At 41.8% G+C, this 22,511-nt stretch overlaps 1 protein-coding gene across 7 annotated transcripts in view; it reads left to right on the forward strand.

Moving 5' to 3' along the window:
- Positions 1 to 74: 74 nt before the first annotated feature.
- Positions 75 to 22,511, forward strand: part of TAF1 (TATA-box binding protein associated factor 1) — a 32,438-nt gene continuing 10,001 nt past the window's right edge. For 3 of the 7 annotated variants that reach the window (XM_080365473.1, XM_080365469.1, XM_080365470.1), the window contains exons 1-29: positions 75 to 236; positions 340 to 457; positions 925 to 1,041; positions 2,008 to 2,127; positions 2,562 to 2,803; positions 4,856 to 5,074; positions 5,503 to 5,721; positions 5,897 to 6,098; positions 7,371 to 7,487; positions 7,856 to 8,023; positions 9,588 to 9,715; positions 9,827 to 9,934; positions 10,776 to 10,949; positions 11,054 to 11,227; positions 11,312 to 11,416; positions 12,766 to 12,966; positions 13,859 to 14,000; positions 14,762 to 14,892; positions 15,450 to 15,530; positions 15,943 to 16,092; positions 16,254 to 16,373; positions 16,546 to 16,721; positions 17,452 to 17,693; positions 18,914 to 19,127; positions 19,376 to 19,541; positions 19,711 to 19,922; positions 20,156 to 20,264; positions 20,465 to 20,563; positions 21,271 to 21,448. In XM_080365473.1, the coding sequence (XP_080221599.1) occupies positions 111 to 236; positions 340 to 457; positions 925 to 1,041; positions 2,008 to 2,127; positions 2,562 to 2,803; positions 4,856 to 5,074; positions 5,503 to 5,721; positions 5,897 to 6,098; positions 7,371 to 7,487; positions 7,856 to 8,023; positions 9,588 to 9,715; positions 9,827 to 9,934; positions 10,776 to 10,949; positions 11,054 to 11,227; positions 11,312 to 11,416; positions 12,766 to 12,966; positions 13,859 to 14,000; positions 14,762 to 14,892; positions 15,450 to 15,530; positions 15,943 to 16,092; positions 16,254 to 16,373; positions 16,546 to 16,721; positions 17,452 to 17,693; positions 18,914 to 19,127; positions 19,376 to 19,541; positions 19,711 to 19,922; positions 20,156 to 20,264; positions 20,465 to 20,563; positions 21,271 to 21,448 (4,558 nt within the window). In that variant the 5' untranslated portion in view covers positions 75 to 110. The other 4 variants (XM_080365471.1, XM_080365472.1, XM_080365475.1 and 1 more) reach the window with 4 other exon arrangements.

Raw genomic sequence — 22,511 nt, forward strand, 5'->3', positions numbered from 1 at the left:
CTTGGGGCGGGCCGGGCCGCGGGGGGGCGCTGCGGGGCGCGGCAGGCGGGGCGGGGTTTCCCGCGGGGAGCGCAGGGGTCGCGCTTCCGCTTCCGGGTGGCGCTGGCGCGATGTCAGACTCGGAGAGCGAGGAGGAGGCGGATGGCGGCCGCGCCGAGCCCTTCTCCCTGGCCGGGTTCCTCTTCGGCAACATCAATGAGGCGGGGCAGCTGGAGGGGGACAGCGTCCTCGACAAGGTAGGGCGGTGCCACCGCGGGCCGGGGCCGGGCAGGCGGCTGAGGGCTCGGCCCGGCCTCCCGGCGGAGCCTCCCGGCTGGGACGTTGCTATGGTCTCTGCAGGAATCCAAGAAGCATCTGGCCGGGCTGGGTGTGCTGGGACTGGGCAACCTGATCACTGAGATCACAGCCAGCGAGGACGACAGCCCAGAGGCTGATGGAGCCCACTTGGATGAGGAAGGTTTGGCACTGGGGTGCCCGCGGTTACACGTAACAGGGGCTGCGGGGTCAGAGCTCTGCTGGGGAGGAAGAAACACACCCGGGTCATCTGGGGCCGCAAGGAATGTTGTGGTGGTGTCTGGTCAGAGGGCCTCTGGCAAACGCCTTGCCTTCTGCTTCTTGCCAGAGTGAATCCCACGTTCTCTCCTGGTGACTTTTGCACTTCTTCTCTTTCTTTTTTTAATATATTTTTATTTAACTTGTTTCTCCTTGGTTACCAATCTTTAGGGTAAATTCAGAGCTCTTGAAGCTTTTGGGTGGAACAAGGGGAAGAATACTCTGATGGTTATCATCATGTTAATCAGATGGTTTTGTTCCTCTAAGAAAAGGAAGCATAGGAAAAAAATCATATGTACACGGTGAAGTCTGAAGTTAGCAATATATATATTAGGATAAAGTTTTGTGTGACAGGATTTGTTTTCTTCCTAGGCTGGGTTAAGAGCACAGAGGATGCTGTTGATTATTCGGATATTAATGAAGTGGCAGAAGACGAGAGCCGTAGGTATAAGCAGGCAATGGGCAGCCTGCAGCTGGTTCGAAGACCAGGTAAATGGGATTCACGTTTCAGCTCTAGCTGTAGGAGGTATTTTGGGGCAGCGGGCCCCGACAGTGCCTTATACAGCTAATGTCATGCCTTTTCACTCCTTGCTTCAAGAACACAATGTAAGGTTTTGTGAAACGGTGTTCATGGGATGCAGCCGCTGCCTGGTGTCTTACTTTTTTAAAGAGTTAGTTCTTCAGTAAACTATGCAGAAGAGAAACCAGGATCCTCCTTTTGCTCTGGGATCCCCTGCAGAGAATATTCAATACCTGCTCATGTTTTTTAAGCTGTTCTTAGGAAGAGGGTTATGCAGGAGGCCAGGTGCTTCTCAGAGATACTCAAAGATAGACATAAGGTCCTGATCCCTTAGAGAGTCATTTCAATCTTAATATCTCTCTTCTGTTTTACCTTTGAAATCTTGTTCTGAAATGACCTGAGAAGGTACTTTGGTTCTTTTGTTGGTCCTAGGGATCTCTGTCTGGCCTAGAACAGATTTTCAAAAACATGTAGCTTTTCCTTTTCACTGGCTGCTAGTGTAAATGCTAAATCTTTGCGTATTCCTTAAAGCTGGCTTATGCTTAACCTTTCTGTTGATATATTGTGTTTAGTGGGATGTAATGGTAATTTGGTCTTTGTAACCACATTTTCCTTGCTGCTTTAGCAGCTTTATTTGCTCTGCAAAGTGTGAATAGGGGAGGAGGTAGCAGGAAAAAAAAAAGAAAGTATATTTTAAGTGCTTCAGTCATCTTTCTGTCAGTTTGCCTTTTTCTTTCCTTCCCACTCTTTCTTAAATTTCAATCTTGCAAATAAGTTTGTGCAGGAAGCCAAATTTGTAAGTTTTGCATCTAGTTACAAAATGAGAATGGTCTTCTCATCAGGTTGGGACAGGTATGAGGCAGTATAAATGGGAAGGGTGCCTGGTTCCCTTTTATTGCCTGCTTAATATGCAGTCTTGTCTCCTGACTGGTTAGATGATGATGAGGATGATTACGATGCTGATTGTGAAGATATTGATTCCAAGCTGATGCCGCCGCCACCACCGCCTCCAGTACCTGGAAAGAAAGAAGATGAAAAGGATGCAGCATCCACTGGTGAGTGAGGACTTTCTTTCTAGCAATATGAATGTCTGAAGGAAGCAAACACTGCTGTTTAGCAGTTTGTTCTGCGGCAAGCACCACACGTCGTCACAATTTGCTCTGCAGACTGCATCTAAAGGTGGGTCTTTGTTCTGATACACAATGTTACAGGACTGTCTGAAACACAGGGTGAAATATTTCCAGTGATTGTTAAAATACTGATATTGACAATGAAACTACTTTTTTATCTCGTCCTCTCAGTTGTGGCTGGGAAATTCACCTGGAACGCTTAGGATAAAATGAAAGGTTAAACCAGTATGGTACTCGTAACACCTGCAGAGGCTTAGTTTTTGCATAACTTGGTATAAACAGTAGATGTGGCATTATGGGATTGTACTAGGGGACAGGGAGGAAACCTGTTTGTTTATAAGGTGCTTGTTCTATTGTAGTATCTGAAGATGGAGACGGTATCATTTTGCCCTCCATCATTGCTCCTTCCTCTGCTGCCTCCGACAAGGTGGATTTCAGCAGCAGCTCTGATTCTGAGTCAGAGATGGGACCTCAAGAAGCCAGGCAGGCAGAATCCAAGGAAGGCAAACTCACACTTCCTCTTGCAGGAATCATGCAGCGAGATGCTACCAAACAGTTGCCAAGTGTTACAGAGCTCTTCCCGGAGTTTCGACCAGGCAAGGTATTGTAAGAGATACGTGGAAGTGACAGAAACTGTATCATGCAAGCCTCTAAATATGAATGAGATAGTATTAAGGGTATGTAGTAAGTAATTGCATAGATGTTCTTGCTCATCTCAGTATTTTCTTTATTTTCTGTGTGCTGCTAATTCCAGACAGCTGAACATGTAATGCCTTTCCTGCCATTTGCAGGAGCCTCTTAAAAAGCGTCATATAAAGCAGGGTGTGAAATAGTATGTTGCTGTTCTGTAAGACCATTGCACAGGCTGTTGCTTTGTGAAAATTGTTTCTTTGAGGTAGTAGAGATTACTTTTGCCAGATGATTAAAAACCATAATGCTAATCTGTCTGCTTTCTGGCTTTTCTGGCAAAATATTTGCTCCTCCTTTCATGCTGTCCTGAACTTGATGTGCTTTTCCTGAAACAATTTGTGATTTGTATCCTTTAGTTAATCCTTCCTCAAAACTGCTCTGAGTGTGGATCAGAAATTAGCTCAATAACAAACTGGTTGAAAGAATGATTGTTCTTTGCACAAAGCAAATTCATTACAATACTTTCCTAAATGCTCCCAAATAGCAAATGTAGTGGATGTATTTCAGTAATGATTTTGAAAGTTTCAAAGCTGCAAGAGGAGAGGAAAGGTGGGAGGAGAAGGAGAATAAAGGTGAGCTTACAGTTGCCAAGCAGATGGTTGTGAGCCAGTATAACTTGGTTTTATGTGTGCCTCCATCATAGGCCTTGTGTAAGGAGCTGAGCAGTTTGCATAATTAAATGTCATGTTTTAATGATTTAGCTAACTGCTGTCTATTAGAAATCTAGGTGAGGCTCTAGCACAGAAGTTAGCCTTCTGGATGCTCTCTTGGCTTTTGCAAATTTGATGTTTCCTGTGTTAATGTATTCTCTATCAGTTGACCTGTTCATTTCTTTGGTCCTCAACATATAATGTCGGTGTTGAACACGCCCAATGGGTGTAGGAATCAGTGCAAGCTGTTAATGCTGAGTACTTCTCGTAATAATTCATGAGCACCAGAGCTGGCAAAGACTGAAATTCTGTAGATTTGGCTGTGACGATTGGTGTCTAAGAATGTGCGTGTTATTGTAGCACTGTTTTTCTGGAGGAAACCACTTAAAATAGCATGTGGAGAAGCGGAGTTTTGTGTTTCATTTAAACTGTTAGCAGCTAAACTATGTCTGAGACCTTTACCCTTTGTGAAGGGTTATTGAAAATGGCCAAAGGGTTCAGAAGTGATCTAGGGGAGTTTTGGGAAGAAGGATAACGTGGATGTGGGCAGAGATAGACAGAGTGATCATATAAACATCGTTTCCCTTGGGGTTCAGTGGAACAGATTAACAGGGAACATTAATAGGATGTCTCTTTACAAATCCTGGATTCTAATTCCTGTTGCCTAAATCTGTCAGTTTGGGAATAATGCTTTCCCTCTTTATAAGAGTGTTCTGAAGAAACCATTGTCAGTGCTTAAAACCCAGCGATCTTAATTGCAGAAGAAACAGAAGAGAAAGTTTGTCATTGTCATTAGTGCAGGTTATGGAGGTATGGAGTTATGGAGTATGCATATAGGAGAACTACGTTATGGTGGAAATACAAATGCATGTTGCTTAAAAATCTTGCTTTATATAACTTTCTTCTAGCTTTGTCTCTTTTGCTAATAATTTTGTCAGCTCTTCTTCAATCTCCATGTGTCTTTCTGAAGGTTGTGGATTGTTCAAAATGAAAATAATTATTTCCAGGTGGTGTCTTGCCACATGCCCAATATGTAAAGGCAATCTTTCTTCCCTCTGTTGAGTTTTCTTGTGTCTGAAATTAAGAATAAATCGTTTTGAAAAGGAAGGACTTATCAAACAGATGGATCAAAAACATTTTTTTCAAGTATAACCAAGAGATTGTTCATTGCATCAGCAGCTGGGATTGTAGTACAGGCCGAGCTTCTGAATTTCAGGGTGGTCTCTTTTGTTACTGCTTTTCAGGTGAGGGAAAGACAGACAAGCATTCCACAGTGGTTTTTTCTCTGACCCTCTTGTTTTTTTCTGTTCTAGGTGCTGCGTTTCCTGCGTCTCTTTGGCCCTGGAAAGAATGTTCCATCGGTTTGGCGTAGTGCCCGAAGGAAACGCAAGAAGAAACATCGGGAGTTGGCACAGGAAGTGCAGATGCAGGAGGGTGAAGTTGTAGTTGAGAGTGGAATGGAAGGAAAATCTCCTTGGGAATATGAGTTTGCTGCTCCTCCCCCTCCTGAGCAGTGCCTTTCAGATGATGAGGTGGGATATCTGAGAGGGTCGCCAGCTAGCACTGGGGGTAGTAGTGGATTGGACAGCGACTTTTAGGGTAAAGAGCTTTTCCTCTAAAATAAAACTGGAGGACAGGGTTGGCTTGTATTTCAACTGTGCAGAAGCTCTTCTCCAGATACTAGTCAGTGACTTCAGGTGATTGCTTCTTACTGAGAAGGCTGCATCCATGGTACACGATCAATAGGAGAGCTTATCCTCTTTGTTTCAAGAAGAAATCTCTGTGTTCTTGGAAGTCTAATTGCAGAACATTCTTAAGGCAGCTAGTAAGTATGGAAAAGCACTTCTGAGAAATACTTTTCTCCTCCGAGAATAAGCTGAGAAACTTGGAAGGAAGAAATCTCTTACTGACACTTAGATAGACCATCAGTGTAACCATTTCCTCCTTTGCTGTGCTTCAGATTACCATGATGGCACCTGTGGAATCAAAATTTTCCCAGTCAGCTGGTGATACAGACAAAGTGACAGATACAAAGCCTAAAGTGGCAGAATGGCGCTATGGCCCGGCACAGCTCTGGTATGATATGCTGGGGATCCCTGAAGATGGCAGTGGATTTGATTATGGTTTCAAGCTGAAAGAGAAGAAAGAGCAGGAGGTTAAAGGACATGCAGATGACGGGGTAAGAGGGGAACTGTGGGAGAAGGTGTGGAGATGTGTGTGGCTCTGGGGATTGCTGCACAGGTGATGGGCCGGTGGGTGGTTGTGTACCATGCAGAATGAGTTTTAATTTTCCTGCTTTAGTTTGAAGTCGTAAAATCAGTGCAGGTCTTTAAGTAACTATTCTTTCCTTCCAGGATGCAGGGTTGATGGATGAGAAGGATGATCTGCTAGCTGATGAGCACTTCCTCATGGTGACACAGCTCCAATGGGAGGATGATGTGATCTGGAATGGAGAAGATGTCAAGCACAAAGGGACTAAGACACAGCGGGCAAGTTTGGCAGGCTGGCTGCCATCCAGCATGACTAGAAATGCCACCGCATATAATGCACAACAAGGTAATCAATGGTCTGTTATGAATTGTACTTGCTGTACCTGAGCTGACTCATTGCATGCTTTCATCTCAAATACAGAACATAATTCTTCCTGTCAGGGAATGTTTTTAGGCAAAATCACAACTCCGCTCAGAATTCTGAAACTTTTCATTCTTTCCAAAAACAGGGTAGGTCCCTTCTGTTAAAGAAAATATCAGCTCTGGCTTTCTTCTCTCCATGTGAAATACCAGATGCTAGATACAACTACATTAGTTTCAAGCAATGCTACGTTTAGGATATTTGCTGTTTATAGGCCAATGGAATTTTCTTTATATGTGGGGTTTTTTTTTCAGTTGGAAGAATTGTGTAAAAGTCTTCTGAAGTTTTTCCTGAACTAATAATGGTATTCTGTTTTTTCTAGATAGGAAGTAACAAGTCTTACAAGCCTCAGACTTCTCTTAGACACAGATGCTTTTTAAATTTAAATTGTTAGTGCAGAATGCATGTTTATTGTCTGGTTGTTGTATCTTACCCTGCTTCTACAAGGAAGGACTAATGGGATTGTCAAATCTTTATTGGATACTAGTGTCAAGCTTTTACTGTTCAGCTATGAGTACAAGACACTCTGAGAATTTGGGTAGGTGAATTGGAGATAGCTTTTTATAACAGTTTTCATTTCAGCACAGTTGTGCCTGAGCTAACCAGGCCTGGGCTTGCTGTGTTTCAGTCCCATCAAAAGCTATAGTAACACGTTAAACACGGTTGGTCTGTTCACATGTGTTAGATCTTACACCTTCCAGAAGCATTAACTTAAGTGACACAAGTGACGTGAGCATAGGTGAGTTGGTCTGCCCTGGGAAAAGCTCTCTGCACAGAACAATTCCTTGAGGTCTGCTTGGCCATCTTTTTTTTTTTATGACAGTTTACCATAAGACAGGAAGCTGCCGGAGGCCAGTCCAGCTGTTCTGTCAGTGGCAACTGTCTGCTCAAGGCCTCTCACTTTTATAGATACCAAGTAGAAATGCACCTTACGCACTGCCATGGAGCATGTGCAAAGCAAGCCAAACATAACTTTGTAGAGCCTGCAGACTCCAGCAGTAAGCTGTGAGTGAATGTGTTTTTGTTAAGTCGTACCTGTGCTAATGACAGATGACCCTTGGTGATAGGAGCAGCAGGCCCATGCTGGTTCAGGCTGGGATTCACTGCATGCAGCCCGTAAGTTCTGATTTAAGGCAGTGCAACGCCCCCTAACCTTCCCACTGCAGCTAACCTTCCTTTTGTTTTCCCTTTCTCTAGGTTTGAACCGCAGTGGCTCTTTGCTCAATCCACCAATTCCACTAGCACAGAAACCAAGTGTAGCAGGAGTCCTAGGTATAGCAAAGGGCAAAGAAAAGCAGGCCTCTGAACAGCAAGGTAATGAGGACGTCAATCTTTGGCCTATGAATAGGTGCATGTGAGAGGTGTTTCTGTATAGACTTGCATTCTGGGTCCTTTTTTAGCAGCAAGGTGTAGATAAAAGGGATATTTGTTGTCTCTAAGACCTGATAGAGACCCTATTTCATTCTTTGGGCTTCTCTGTGTTTCAGAGGAGCAAAATCTATAACCACGGGTAAAACTGAGACTTGGGGCTCAGCTTCCTTTTTGTTTCCAAGATGAGTTTTCTTTAGGCCCTGAAAGATGGGGGAAGTTGAGGGAATAAGATGTGGGGATAAGCTGTGAAATGGTTTTCTGCCAAGGTAGCGTGTAAAACTCTTAAGGATTCTACCTTACGATTGTTGCAGTTTCCCTGGATGAAGACAAGCCCTGGTACTCTATTTTCCCAATTGATAATGAAGAGCTAGTATACGGCCGTTGGGAAGACAGTATCATCTGGGATGATCAGGCAATGGAAACCTACTTGGATCCCCCTGTCTTAACGCTTGATCCAAACGATGAAAACATTATTCTAGGTATGTTTATGGCATCCAGAAATTGTACTCAAATGGGAAAAGACAAGTGGAAATGGAAGCAAGGATTTATGGTCAGACTGTAATGGAAATAAGTGGACTGGGGCAATACTTTACGGTGTTCCTTTGTTCTAGTTTTGCAAGATAACTTGCAAGTAATCAAAGGTCTAAGCAGAAGACGGCAACACAATAATGGTGTGGTATATACTTTCAGCTCACAAGTTAAAAGCAGTAAGAGGAGAGTAAAAATTAATGCCCTGAAACTTAAATTTAACATAATTAAACTGACTCTTGGTGTGGTTTAGAAGTGATTATCTTAATTTTACTTGCATGCATTTTGGTTTGAAGAGGGATGGTAGAGAAGTAAACCACAAACTAGCCCATGCCGTTCTCAGCATGGCTTGTATTCAAAGCCTGTGGAAGCAGATTTCGTTAAGCCTCTTTCAGGCTATGGTACTGGCACATGAGAGCAATGGCTTTGCATAATACCTGTCAGCAGTTATGTTACATCAAGCTACAAAATGGCTCAGTGTTCCTGGAGTTTGATTTAAATGTACTCCCTGTGTATTGCTACAAGCTGGAGAGGTTTGGACCACTAAAATCAGCACTTTCTCTTAGATCTGTGTGTTGGTAATCTTCAAGCAGCCTTATGTAGTTTAAGGATAGGCATGTCTTGCTACACTTCCATGTGGTCTGGAGTGCATGTACTTCCTCAGGGAAGCGGGTCAGTTCTAAGAATTCCTATATCTATTAATTGGTTTGGTTTTGGTATTAGCCAGCAACCTTGAAAATCACTCTTAATTTGAGCTTGGTTAAAGTAAAGAAAGTAGACTTGCAGTATTTTCTTTCCAAGTCTGAAATACACCACAAAATTGCAGGTGTTTGTGTAAATAGTGACAAAGGTGAATCCGTTCTTATAGAGTGACATGAGGTCTGTGCATGACGTTGATAGTTTCCCAAGCCCATGTTAGTAGGCCCTGCTTCTCATGTGACAATTTTACTTCACAAATTGCTAAGTTTTAAAATTCATGCTACTTTCCTGGAATTTTTCAGGCATCCATTTTGGGTTCAGGTCTGTATTATCTTTGACTTCAGACTCACATTCATGTTGTATGTATGTGGGGAAGAAAAGGATTATTAATACATGTAGTTGGGAAACAGTACTGGCACTCCTGTTTGCCTTGACTCTCAACTGTTTAGAATAGCTTTGGCAGAACAGATGCTATTTCTTGTACTTTCATTGATTAGATTATTAGTAAATTTTGTGTTGAGTAGTAGTTACCACAAGCAATCCCCACAGTCACCCTCCTCCCACTCAAATTTACTCACTGCTGAAGAAGATAAGTTAGAGATTTAAGCATGGAGATTTTCTGTGTTTGTTGAGCTTGTTTCATATTAATCTGTGTGAAGGAAAATGGGGGAGGAGTGTGGAAGGAGGATAGTCACCCCAGAAACTGAACAAAAAGGCTAAGATGTCTGGAGCGAGCTGCAGCTCAGTAGGAGGTTGTGGTGTTGGAAAGGGAACCCTAGGACAGGTGCTTTAGAGTGTGATTCCTTGTGTTTTTAGAAATTCCTGATGAAAAGGAAGAAATGACTTTGAACTCTCCGTCCAAGGAAAACAAGAAAGAATCTTCTCTAAAGAAGAGTCGAATCCTGTTGGGAAAAACAGGTGTCATCAAGGAAGAACCACAGCAGGTCAGCATAAGCTTTAGCACCTTGTAGGTTGGGAATGATGTGGAAGGAGTGTGGGTTTTTTTGGCTTTTTGGTTTTCTTGACACCTCTCTCTCTGTTTAAAATTGAATTAGAACATGTCTCAGCCAGAGGTGAAGGATCCCTGGAACCTCTCCAATGATGAGTTTTACTACCCCAAACAGCAGGGACTTCGAGGAACCTTTGGAGGCAACATCATTCAGGTAGTCACAGTAGTGTTGGCTATAGAGGGAGAGCTAGAGTCTGTTGGTAGGTGGGTTCTAGTTGAGAGTGTGATTTAGGATCTGTAGAAAACCAATTTAGATTACAGCAGGTCAGTTAAGTGTTCATGAGAGAGTTTTTTAATGTTTAATTAAAATGATTAGAAAAGCATTTGAACTAGCTTTTCTTGATTGCCCCATCAAACTGAGATTTGGGTCTTGCTGTATCAGACTTGCCATCCTTTTGGTTGGTGTCTCTTTCTGTAGTACTTTCTGAAGCAGTATGGAAGGGGGGAAAGTGGTGCAGGTAGTCAAGAAGTGAAGCTGTACTTCTGCTATTAGTGTGTTTTAATCTGGATGTTACCAAAATAATTTAGTTAATGATGAATTTGAACTACTGCTCACTAGCCCTAGGTGAAGAGGTGAGGGCTTTTTTTCCTCCTTTGTTGTGGTAGTCAGTGACCTCTTCTAAAACCCCATCTGATTCCAGCCGCTTCTGTAATGGGAAAAATATATAATTCCCAATGCACTTGTCTCCCACTGATAGGATAATGGCTTTGCATGCTTCTAGTTAATAAAAACAACGTCTCATTGGGTACCATTTGAAACAGTAAAATTAAAGTTGCCTCTGTACAGAAAGGAAAGATCTATATATGGACCTAAGCACGTTCTGTCAGAAGGCAACGTGTATGATAACAAGTGAATTTCAATGCACTAGTGTTACTGCTAGCAGACCCAAAAATATTACTAGGTTCTGTTATGTAAGGGTTAGCGGGATAGAAGGATGCTCTTCGTTTTGAGGTGATAGGTGTTGTTCTTAATACACATTTTGTTCCTGTATTAGCACTCTATCCCAGCAGTGGAACTTCGCCAGCCATTCTTTCCCACCCATATGGGTCCTATGAAGCTCCGACAATTTCATCGGCCTCCCTTGAAGAAATACTCTTTTGGTGCCTTGTCCCAGCCAGGGCCCCACGCTGTGCAACCCCTGCTGAAGCATATAAAAAAGAAAGCCAAGGTACAGTTACTTTTCTCTGTATCTGATGTCTGTTGTGGCTCCATTTGCACAGCAGGTCTGTTTGATGTGCTGTTTTCCTAACTCTTGTCTTTTGACTGGCACAGATGAGAGAGCAGGAGCGTCAGGCTTCTGGCGGGGGTGAAATGTTCTTCATGCGCACACCACAGGACCTAACTGGCAAGGATGGGGATCTCATCCTTGCTGAATACAGTGAGGAAAATGCCCCTTTAATGATGCAGGTTGGCATGGCAACAAAGATCAAGAATTATTACAAAAGGGTGAGTATGCAGGTTTTGCTGTTGGACAGTGATTTTCTTCTGCCTTTCACTGAGTGCTAACTGCACGTTTGTTGCACATTGCAGAAACCTGGCAAAGATCCGGGAGCTCCAGATTGTAAATATGGTGAGACTGTTTATTGTCACACTTCTCCGTTCCTGGGTTCTCTGCATCCAGGCCAGTTACTGCAGGTGAGAAAAGCAAGCACAAGAAGATAGCAAAGTTGAATGTGGAGTAATAGGCAAAATGTTTCGTGCCCTGTTTATTGAATCACAAATAATGCCTAGCTTCCAAAAAAACAGATTCTGTTTCATTTCCAGTTTAAGTCTCTTTGTTTACTGATAATAATTCACTTCTTGGCCTTTTTTTTTTATTTAAATAATCTCTGTAGTATGTTTTTAAAATTGTCATAGGAATTACGGGAATTGCAGGAAGTGAGTATTTGCTGCTTTGCTTTGTAATGGCATTAGCGATACTATTACAGAGGACTCGGTGGAAGGCTAAAGCTGCTTGAGTGTTGGTGAGCTCAGTAAATAGGAAACACGGATAGAAAACATGGATTTGTCATGGTCCAGGATGTGTGAGCAAAACCTTATGTGTACTTTCTGAGAAATGCACTGCTAGTTGTCTGCTGGATAGTCTACCAGTTACTAGTCAGGTGTGTAGATTCCTGCTTTTTTGAGCCTTTATCTGTTGTTGAAATACATACAGTTGTGATAGTGAGAGGAATTAAGAGTGTTGTAAGGACCACCTGGTTACAAAATCCATTATAAATGTAAAAATAAATTGATTTCAGTTAATGCTAGCTGCTCTTGCTGCAGCAATAATTCTGTCCATGCTGCACCACAGGAAAAAAGGGGTGAATGCTGATATTAAGGATTCATGACAGAACTGACAATGCTAATTGTTCAAGCCTAAGAAGACTTCATCATGGTTAAAACAGGACTTCTGGAAAGCTTGAAGTGAGGACAGGGCCATCTCAGGGAAAGCTTTGCAATGTGGATGAGGGTAGTGTGGGCGAGCAGCAGTGGGTAAGGCTTGTGGAAGCCCTACAGGTGGAGAAAAAAGCGTTTCTAGAAGATGGTCTTTCCAGTTCCACTCAGTCTAGTGTAGTATTACCTTAAAATGCTGAACTCTGCTGCTCTCTGCTTTTCTGGTTAGGTTCTTACAACCTCCTTTCCTGAGCAAAGTCTTCAGCCCTTGTTTCTGTTGCCTTCTCCCATGCCCAGACTGTGCGAGTGTCCTGGGCTGGTTTATAGTGTTCTTCTGCATATTTGTTCTTCCTGTCCCTTTTTAAAGTACTTCCTTAAAGGTCAGTCCAAAGAGCCCTTCAAACTCTGCATTTGTTCTAGGTTTTCTTATGCTTTTGGGGTTTATCCGTGGTTATTCTCTGCATAAGCAAGGAATGTTCTGACTGTGCATCTACGTATGTTTGTGATGTAAATGATGGTGTACCATTTAAATGACTGTTTTTTATAGATGGAGTTACAGAAAAATTGATTAAAACCTGACTTTCAAAATGTTGTATTTCTCTTACCAGGCATTTGAAAACAACCTTTTCCGGGCCCCTATCTATTTACATAAGATGCCTGAAACAGATTTCCTGATTATCCGAACACGACAAGGCTATTATGTTCGAGAATTAGTGGATATTTTTGTAGTTGGTCAGGAGTGCCCACTTTATGAAGTACCTGGTCCCAACTCTAAACGAGCTAACACTCATATCAGAGATTTTCTGCAGGTATGTTGTAAGAAACAGTTTGGGGATCTGAGGGGTCTTTCGAGGAAGCACATGGAGTAGGCACAGGCCTCATACAGGCAGCATTGCCCTGCTATGGCTCCCTTTTTTTTTTGTTTGTTCGGGTTTTGGGTTTTTTGGTTGTGAGAGTGCTGCAAGAGTTGGATGTTAACCATACAGGCCATTTTGGTTGTTGTTTAATCAACAATTTATAGCATGCTCCTTCTGTTTATTTGCATCCTACCTCATAAGTATACAATAGAGGCTTTTTATTAGCCAAAATAAAAGGTTATAAAATTATATAAAAGTGTAGGAAACTGAAGAAATTAGAATGAACTTTGAAGTGGGTATGCTGTATAAAATTACAGTTACGTGGGTTACTAAGAGGCAGTTAAGGAGCCTTAGCACAGTCCTACTACACAGCATAGAATTAGAGTTGCTTTATACATCTTTGTTCATTTCCTAGATCTTGAGATAGTTAAGCTTTGGGACTATCAGTGACCATTCAAATAAATATTTCCAAATTTAGATTTTGGAGAAAATTTCTAGTAATTTACTGACAGTTTAATTCAAAGTTATAATTCAAGAGGTGTTTGCAGAGCAGGAAAATCCCTGCCATTCCCAAAGTTCAAGTTTCTTTACCAAAGCATGAACATTTCTAATATGATAATACACAATTTCAAGGCAAATATTTTTTCCATGTCTCATTCTTGGAAGCAGCTGAACCTGAAGTGGATGTGTAGCTTGGAAAACTTTACTAAGTAAATTTATTTTAAGAACAATGGGTTTTAAGTAGGAATTCTGAAGTAGTCACTAGAAACAGCATTGTCTGTAATGTCTTTGCATGTTTGTTGTATTCTTTCTTTGAACATCACAAATGAGTCTTGTTTTATAGGTGTTTATCTATCGCCTCTTCTGGAAAAGCAGAGACCGTCCTCGGAGAATTCGCATGGAGGATATAAAGAAGGCCTTTCCCTCACACTCGGAGAGTAGCATCCGAAAGCGGCTAAAACTTTGTGCTGATTTCAAACGTACAGGTATTAAAAGATTTTATGTGGCAGGTAGCCTTTCTTTGCTGCTCTTGGGAGTTCCAGACGCAGCAGGAGGAGGCAACATCTCCTCCTTATAAACCATTATAAACATCTGTGTGAAGAACTGAAATGTAATCTGATGGCAGGTTTGTTCCAGTTTTTATAAACGTGCAATTTCTTCTGGCACAAGTGTGCTTGATGGTGAGAAATGGCTATAGTTTAGACATATTTTTTTTTTTTATAACCTTTCGGGCAATGACTTACATTGTTACTTTAAAAGAATGACACTGACACATACACATTCCCTTCCCTCTGTGTATGGCTGTGTTGCGTGATGCCAGCAAAAGCTTGGCCCATCTTCATGAATGTAATAGTGCAATAATGCTTTGAGAGCCTGAGTTCTGATTTTTGTATACACAGAATAATAAACAGGTGGTAATACAAAGGTTTTTAGGCTAGCCACAGGGAAAAGTAGTTTGAGGTGAGGAACTGAAAGTGGATTAAATGCTTTTGGAATGTACTTTTTACATTGAATGAGCATGGATGCATGAGGGCTTGCTGATGGAGCAGGTGCTGAGTTAGGAGACGTTGATTTAGACAAATGTAGAATTAAAAACCTATCAGTTTTAGTGGTCTGAGTGTCATGGTTTTGTCATACTTGCTCCTTTTGCTAGCATTGCAGCAGGGTACCAAATCTTGAAATAGGATTATGATGGCGTCCAATATTTGTGGGAAACTACTCAGTGTTGGATCTGTGCATTTTTCAGGGATGGACTCAAATTGGTGGGTTTTAAAGCCGGATTTCAGATTGCCAACAGAGGAAGAGATCAGAGCAATGGTATCACCAGAACAGTGCTGTGCCTATTACAGCATGATTGCGGCTGAGCAGCGACTGAAGGTAAAAGCTCCTTGTAGGCTATAAGGCAAGTTAATGACAAGTAGTTCTGTGAAGGGTGAGGCTAGGTAACACCTTCTGCCTGAAGCTAATTTTGCTATAAAGTAGGCAAATCAGACTCTTGACTACTGGGTGACTTGCTAAGTTATCTGCTGCATAAAATGGGAGCTGAGTTCTTAAAGAAAGCTGTTATATTCTTACCACCTATTTATTTAGGTTTGGAATTAGCTATGCTCAAAGGTAGCAAAGGGAAGGTACAAGAAAGGCGTACGTTTCTACCTGGAGCTCTACAGCAGAAAGTAATGAGTATGTGGCTGTGAGAGTGGCCAGTTATTTTTTTGAAGTTGAGTGCACTATTTAGTTATGGAGTTTGACAAAACACTGGGCAGTTTGACATCTGTGATACTGTGGGTAACAGTGAATCTTGCAAACAACTGTCTGTGGAATTACGCTTGTTCAGCATCAGTCTCCACAGGATATTCATGATATGCTTCTAGTTCTCTGTCCAGTAACCTTTTTAAGACTTAGGGTTCTCATTTTTTCCTAATACTTCTCTGCAGGATGCAGGTTATGGGGAGAAATCCTTCTTTGCACCAGAAGAGGAGAATGAAGAGGATTTCCAAATGAAGATTGATGATGAGGTACTGTCAGAGCGATGCATGAGCATGAATGCTAATATATAAATCTGCATGGCAGGAGAGAAACGAGGTCTTTGTATTTAAAGGACGTATGTAAAGTAGGATTCAGTAGATCATATGTTCTTGTGACTTTCCCAGGAACTCTGCTGCCAAGCGTATGCCTGTGTTTGGGGATCCTTCTTGTCAGGTCCTTTCAGGACTAGGCTTTTTGCCCTAAATGCATTTTTATGAGTTACCTAGCACCTTGGTTCTTCATAGAGGTTTTATCAGAGCAGCTCAAGAATCAAGAAGTGGAATTCATCCTCATGTCAATTGAAAAGTTCTCAGTATGATTGGAAGAGTCCAAAATAAAAAGCTTGGAATTCTCCTCTGTTGTAGCAGGATTGTGAGGGTGTGTTTCTTTGCTTGCTGGCAGGTGCGCACAGCTCCATGGAACACCACGCGAGCCTTCATTGCTGCTATGAAGGGCAAGTGCCTCCTAGAAGTAACTGGTGTAGCAGATCCTACCGGTTGTGGTGAAGGATTTTCTTATGTGAAGATTCCAAACAAACCAACTCAGCAGAAGGTATAGTTCCCAAGGTTGGGTTGGACAAGGAGCGAGAACTGCGAAGTCATGTGGGAGAAATGGAGTAAATGTGGGGCAGCCAAAACAGAAAATGTCAGAAGATGAGCCTGGGAAAGACTGTTATGTGATGACATTAATAGGCTGCATCTTTCTCTGAACAGGATGATAAAGAACCTCAGCCAGTGAAAAAGACAGTGACTGGGACAGATGCTGATCTGCGCCGACTTTCTCTCAAAAATGCCAAACAGCTTCTGCGTAAATTTGGCGTGCCTGAAGAGGAGGTGAGCATGAATCTGGAGCAGGTTACACAGTTCTCTTCTCTAACAGATTCAGTAGCTGATGGTAGAAAGGATGTATATGTTTCTACTCTGATTTGTGTGGAAAGAAGTTGAAGGTCAGCTACCTCAGTTGTATGTCTCTAAAGTAATTTCTAGTCGGTCTTCCTCTTTCCAGATAAAGAAGCTGTCCCGATGGGAAGTGATTGACGTTGTACGTACAATGTCTACAGAGCAGGCTCGTTCAGGTGAAGGTCCTATGAGCAAATTTGCACGTGGGTCTCGGTTTTCTGTAGCAGAGCATCAGGAGAGATACAAAGAAGAGTGTCAGCGCATCTTTGATTTACAGAATAAGTAAGTTCTTATCTGATGTTTACAGACTTGAACCCCACCTTGTCCCAACGTGACAAGTCCAGAGCTGTGTATGCCTGGAACTCGCTGATATGTAGTGATACAGATCTTGATTCAACTGGTTGGGCCAACAAAATAACAGCACTGAGGAAGGAGACTTCAGCTGTTACTAGAAACGTATGGGTTAGTCTTAGTGTCTTCCTGTCATAGACCTTTTGGAAGGGTAGAATGAGTTGCATAGTCTGCCGTGTATAATGGCATGAGGTGTTCCACTGTTCCACAGATCAGTAGTTCACCACCCTATTTCCTGTCTGTCTGTCTGGTGGTTTTTTTGTTTGTTTGTTTGTTTTGTTAACAGCAGTTTGCAATCTCTGTCTTGGGTAGCAGCTACCAATTCTATGTCACACTCTTTAGACCTGTCAGAACTGATGTATTATTCCTTGCTCTGGCCCAAGACCTGAGAGTGGAGAGGGAATATAGTACTGTTGTTGATGAAAAAATCAACTTGTTGGAGAATATTGGCTTGGAGCAATTGATCTTTTGGACGTGGGGATTACAGGAGGACTGAGGAGGGCATATATTATGCCTGTTCTTATAGTAGTGATTTGCAACATTAATTTTCAAACCTTTCTGTCATTTTAACCTTTGTATTTCTGGGAAGGTAACAGGCTCATTTTTTTTCGCGGGGGGGCGCGGGGGAACTGACTGACTTCCAAGGTGACTCCTTTTTCAGGGTCCTGGAATCCACAGAGATCCTGTCAACAGACACAGATAGCAGCTCAGCTGAAGACAGTGACTTTGAAGAGATGGGAAAGAATATTGAGAATATGTTACAGAACAAGAAAACTAGTTCTCAGCTCTCCCGGGAAAGAGAAGAGCAGGAACGAAAGGAATTGCAAAGGATGCTTCTGGGAGAAGACAGTGGCAATGACAAAGAGAGGGGCAAAAAGGACAGGAGAGACAAAAAGGGGCTGTGTAAGTAATTGCAACCAATAGAAGGCATTCAGAGCTTTGTGTCAGGCTACAAAGTGTGCTGATCTGGCCTTTTCAGAGGGAAGTGTGGATTCCTTACAGGGAGAATGTTTAGGCATGCATATTGGGGCTTCTTCCTTTTCCTGAGCAGTTACTGGCTGAAAATGCATTTAAAGTGTTTTCTTTGCTTATTTTGAACTATCAACTTACTCTGGTATTTGTTTAGATATTCACTGCTGCTAGTTGCTTAAGCTGCTTTTCTTTTTTGGGGAGGCTGGGTGTTCTTGAGTAGTTTTCTCAAGATGTGTTCACAAATAGTTCCTGCAACCAGCTTATGGTAATCTAATTGGATCTTGTGTGTGAGCACAGCTGTGTATGTGAAACAGATAGGCACAATATATAGGCTCACAGCAGTGTGTTTGGGAGGTAATTGGGCAGCTGCCAGATTTGAATCTCCTGGAGGCATGCTTATTTTAAGTGCATTCCAACAGAGAACTTGATGTATCCCTAACTGGCAGGTGGAAGTGTTTGACCTGTGAATGAACTTCTGTCTGTATGACTCTTCTTATGACCACTGTTACTTGTTGCATGTGTATGAGCAAAGCTGAGCTGTGCTGCACCTGGGTCAATGGTATTGTTGCTGTTGGAAACCCAGACTGGGAATAAATCACTAATTAAATAATTACTGGAATAATTTAGCAAGGGATATGTGGAAGATTTGCTGATTGTTGCCTTATGAAAAGATATCCAGTGTTCTTTTGAACAAAAACTCTCAACCAAAATTATGGATGGCACTAGAAAGATCCTGGTCATGTGAGACAAGGCTAGATCACTGGTTTTAATAGTAGTTGGAGGACTGGATAATTGCTGGCCTGCAGTTTCTGCCAGATCTCCACACCTATGAACAAAACCACTGGAACGACAAGCAGTCTGCAAGGCCATGTTGCAGTTCCCTGGGTGCTTGCACTTAGGCACCTGCGGGTCCTTGTTGACTGTAGCTGTTCCTTCTGGTTTTATAATCCATGTGGATAATTCAGTAGTTTACCTTTCTTTCAGGTTGATCTAAGTCTTGATGGGAGAACAAGCACGGGAAAAACTTTTATAGCTTAGGTTTTCTTGAATTTGTGTCTTGGAAGTTTTTAAGCCAAAACTATCTGCTGTATTTAAACTGATGTTTCTACAGTATGAAAGAAATTAGAAGTAAATAAAACACTCTCTTGTAGCATCAGCTTCAGGAGCCTCAGCAAACTCTCACAAAGATGATGACACTGCATCTGTTACCAGCCTTAATTCCTCTGCCACTGGCCGCCGCCTCAAAATCTATCGCACATTTAGAGATGAAGATGGGAAGGAATATGTGAGGTGTGAGACAGTTCGGAAGCCAGCTGTTATTGATGCCTACTGCCGAATACGGACTACCAAGGATGAAGAGTTTATGTAAGACTTGTATGATTTTTTTTTTCTTTTTAACTTTGCCTGTAGACTATTTCGTTCTGTTGGCAATATGTAGAAATGCAGAATTGAGTGTAGAAGCCCGGCACTGTAATTGTGTAGAGAGAGATTTAATGGCTGTCCATTTAGGGGGGTATTGTGAATTTTGTGCAGTGATTGACTTGGCATAAGAATACCTGGTAAGTCAACAACTCAGATGAAAAACTTGTGTGTTTTTTCTCACCCCCCCCAAGACGAAAGTTTGCTCTATTTGACGAACAGCACCGTGAGGAAATGCGGAAGGAGCGGCGCAGGATCCAGGAACAATTACGGCGGTTAAAACGGAACCAAGAAAAAGAGAAACTCAAGGGCCCTCCAGAAAAGAAGCCCAAGAAAATGAAAGAGCGTCCAGACTTGAAAGTAAGCATACCCATATGTAACGCATGCTAACGGGTCTTGGGTATTTGGATAAGTTTTCTGTTCTAGTGACGTACTAAAGGTCTGACTAGGGGATTTAAATGATACTTGGCATCTAAACTAGGAGCCTATGTATGAATTCTGATCTGTCATCTTTCTTATATTTTTGCAGCTAAAATGTGGAGCATGTGGTGCAATTGGCCATATGAGGACTAATAAGTTCTGCCCTCTTTACTACCAAACAAATGCCCCACCTTCTAATCCTGTTGCAATGACAGAGGAGCAGGAGGAAGAGCTGGAAAAAACAGTAATTCACAATGATAATGAAGAACTCATCAAAGTAGAAGGAACAAAAATTGTCCTGGGAAAACAACTGATTGAGAGGTGAGGGAAGAAGCAGAGATACTGATGGGTAGTAAGAAAAACAGTTTAGAGCTTAGTGCAGAACACTCATATGTATATTAATCCCAGGAATAAAGTGACAGGGCTTTACATAGACTATTACTACAGTACTTTGATTGTGTATTTGGTATTACGACAGATGGGACCAGAGCCTATACTGGTCTCGATTCACAAGAGGGCTGGAGAAAGTATTACGCCTCTTTGTTTTTACCTAGTGCGGATGAGGTTCGCAGGAAATCCCTGGTTCTGAAGTTTCCTAAACAGCAACTTCCTCCAAAGAAGAAGCGGCGAGTAGGGACAACCGTTCACTGTGATTATCTGAATGTGAGTGAAGGTGTTACTGAGCTGATTGCAGCATCTCTATTTCTGTTTGTACCAACCGGCCAGTTTCTTTGCTGCTCCTGTGCATCTTCTGCATGCAAAGCAGATACCTGCCCAGGAAATTAATAAACTCAATTGCCTAGAATTTCTGTGGGTAAATATATTGGAACTGCCTTAATTTTTCTATCTCTTCATTTTTTTAGCGTCCTCATAAATCTATCCACCGACGGCGAACAGATCCCATGGTGACGCTGTCATCCATCTTGGAGGGCATCATCAATGACATAAGGGATCTTCCTAATGTAAGCTTGAGCTATGAGACCAAAAACCTGGGTCTTAAGCAATATGGCTGAAGTAGGTTATATGTTGCAGACACCAAAATTAGGCTGGGCTTTTCTGAGATAACTGGTGTGCCACCCCTTTTCTCCTGCCCTGCACATAGTTTGTATGCATTATTTCATAAACTATCTCAGCTCAGAATCTTTTTGAGATGAAAATGTCCATATCAGAAAATACTGTTGAATAGTTCTGTAGGGATACATATTCAAAGCTTGGGATGTGATTTTTTTTTTTCCCCCTAACAAAACCAGAAAAAGATGCATAACACTCGATGTGGCAATGTGGCATACTTTTATGTATGTGGCACTGGAGAAAATTGTGTACGTCACTGTTTCTGACCAGATTTTACTAGGAACTTACAAAATCAAAAGATTAAATGCAAGATTTGAGTTGAAATGAGAATTGAAAGTTAGTTTCCTGACTTTTGTGTTGCATAACATCTGAGAATTCTTTGTGAGATTTTTCTTCTTATAATGGTATTAAATAATATTTTGTAGAGGAAAGTGATAGCTACTGTGGGTCTGAGCATATCATATTTCCCTGGTGCAGTTAAGGAACTGATTGTATAAAGGTTTTGTATGTTAGTACCTATTCAATTGTGGAAGTTAAACTAAGATTAGCTTTGCTAGTACTGTGTTAATAAGCATTTTTTTTTTTTTTTCCTCCTCAGACATACCCCTTTCATACACCTGTAAATCCAAAAGTTGTCAAAGATTATTATAAGATCATTACTCGTCCCATGGATTTACAGACCCTGCGTGAAAATGTTCGGAAGCGGCAGTACCCATCCCGAGAAGAGTTCAGAGAACATCTGGAACTAATTGTTAAGAACAGTGCAACATACAATGGTAGGCCATTAATATCACAGGGGATCTGTGTTTCTGCTAATACATTGTACACGTGTGAGCTGTACATCTTCTAGAAATAATGAAAGCAACTGAAAAGCAGAATAAATTCACTGTCAGCTGGCAGCAATAAATGTATATTTTTCCAGATATACCTGAAAGATTATGTTAATGTTAATGACCTAATTCATACATAAGAAAGAAGTGGACTCCAGCATTTAACAATAAGTGATGACTGTGATGTTGTAACTGAAGTGCAATTATGCACCTATTGATGACTGAAGACACCGTTGCATGTATTAATTCAAACTGCACCGAAGCAAAGTTCTGCATATCCCCTTCATGTAGCGTGAAGCTAAGCAAAACATTTTCAGTAGATTTAATAATGAGTGTCCTTCGTTTTCGCTTTCAGACGTGGATTGGTGGGGAGATGCTTCTGAACTTAATTTCTCTACATTATGCTTTAGTGGTTCTTTCAGTACAAATAGGAATTGTTCACACCTTCTGAAGCTGTTGCCTTGGAGCATGCAGCTTTGAGTAGAGTTTACTGTAATGACTTTGCGTATTTTGGTTCTTAGTCGCAATGTTTTTCCCCATTTGGGAAGGTCAGAAAGCTAGTCTGAAAACCAAAAAAAACCATAGATTCTGCAGCAGAGCGTGCATCTGCTAGGGAAAAGTGCTGATTCATTGAGCAACTATAGGTCAGCTGTATTCTGACTGCTGACAGAAAGGTCTTTGTCCAAAAAGTATTCATTTGACAGATAAAAAAACCCCTCACAGCTGCTTTGAATCTCTGTGGGCTGTGCAGCATTTGGGGTGACACTGACTTCACTGTTTTTGTGCCTTTAGTGCTTCTTTTATTATTTGGACAGCTAAGTCCCTGTTTTATCCCAATAAATGAGATTTTTTTTCCATAGTTCTTTTGCAAATACTTGTTTCCATGTCTGAGGAATCGTGAAATTATTTAAAGCTGTGGTTTTCTGAATATTCCTTAAATGCCCATCTTGTCTTCCTTAGCAGTTCTGCTTCACTGACTGGATTTAGTGAAGGAGACAGAAATTTCCTG

This window comes from Falco punctatus (genome assembly GCF_963210335.1).
Source record: "Falco punctatus genome assembly, chromosome: 15".
Taxonomy (NCBI): Eukaryota; Metazoa; Chordata; class Aves; order Falconiformes; family Falconidae; genus Falco; species Falco punctatus.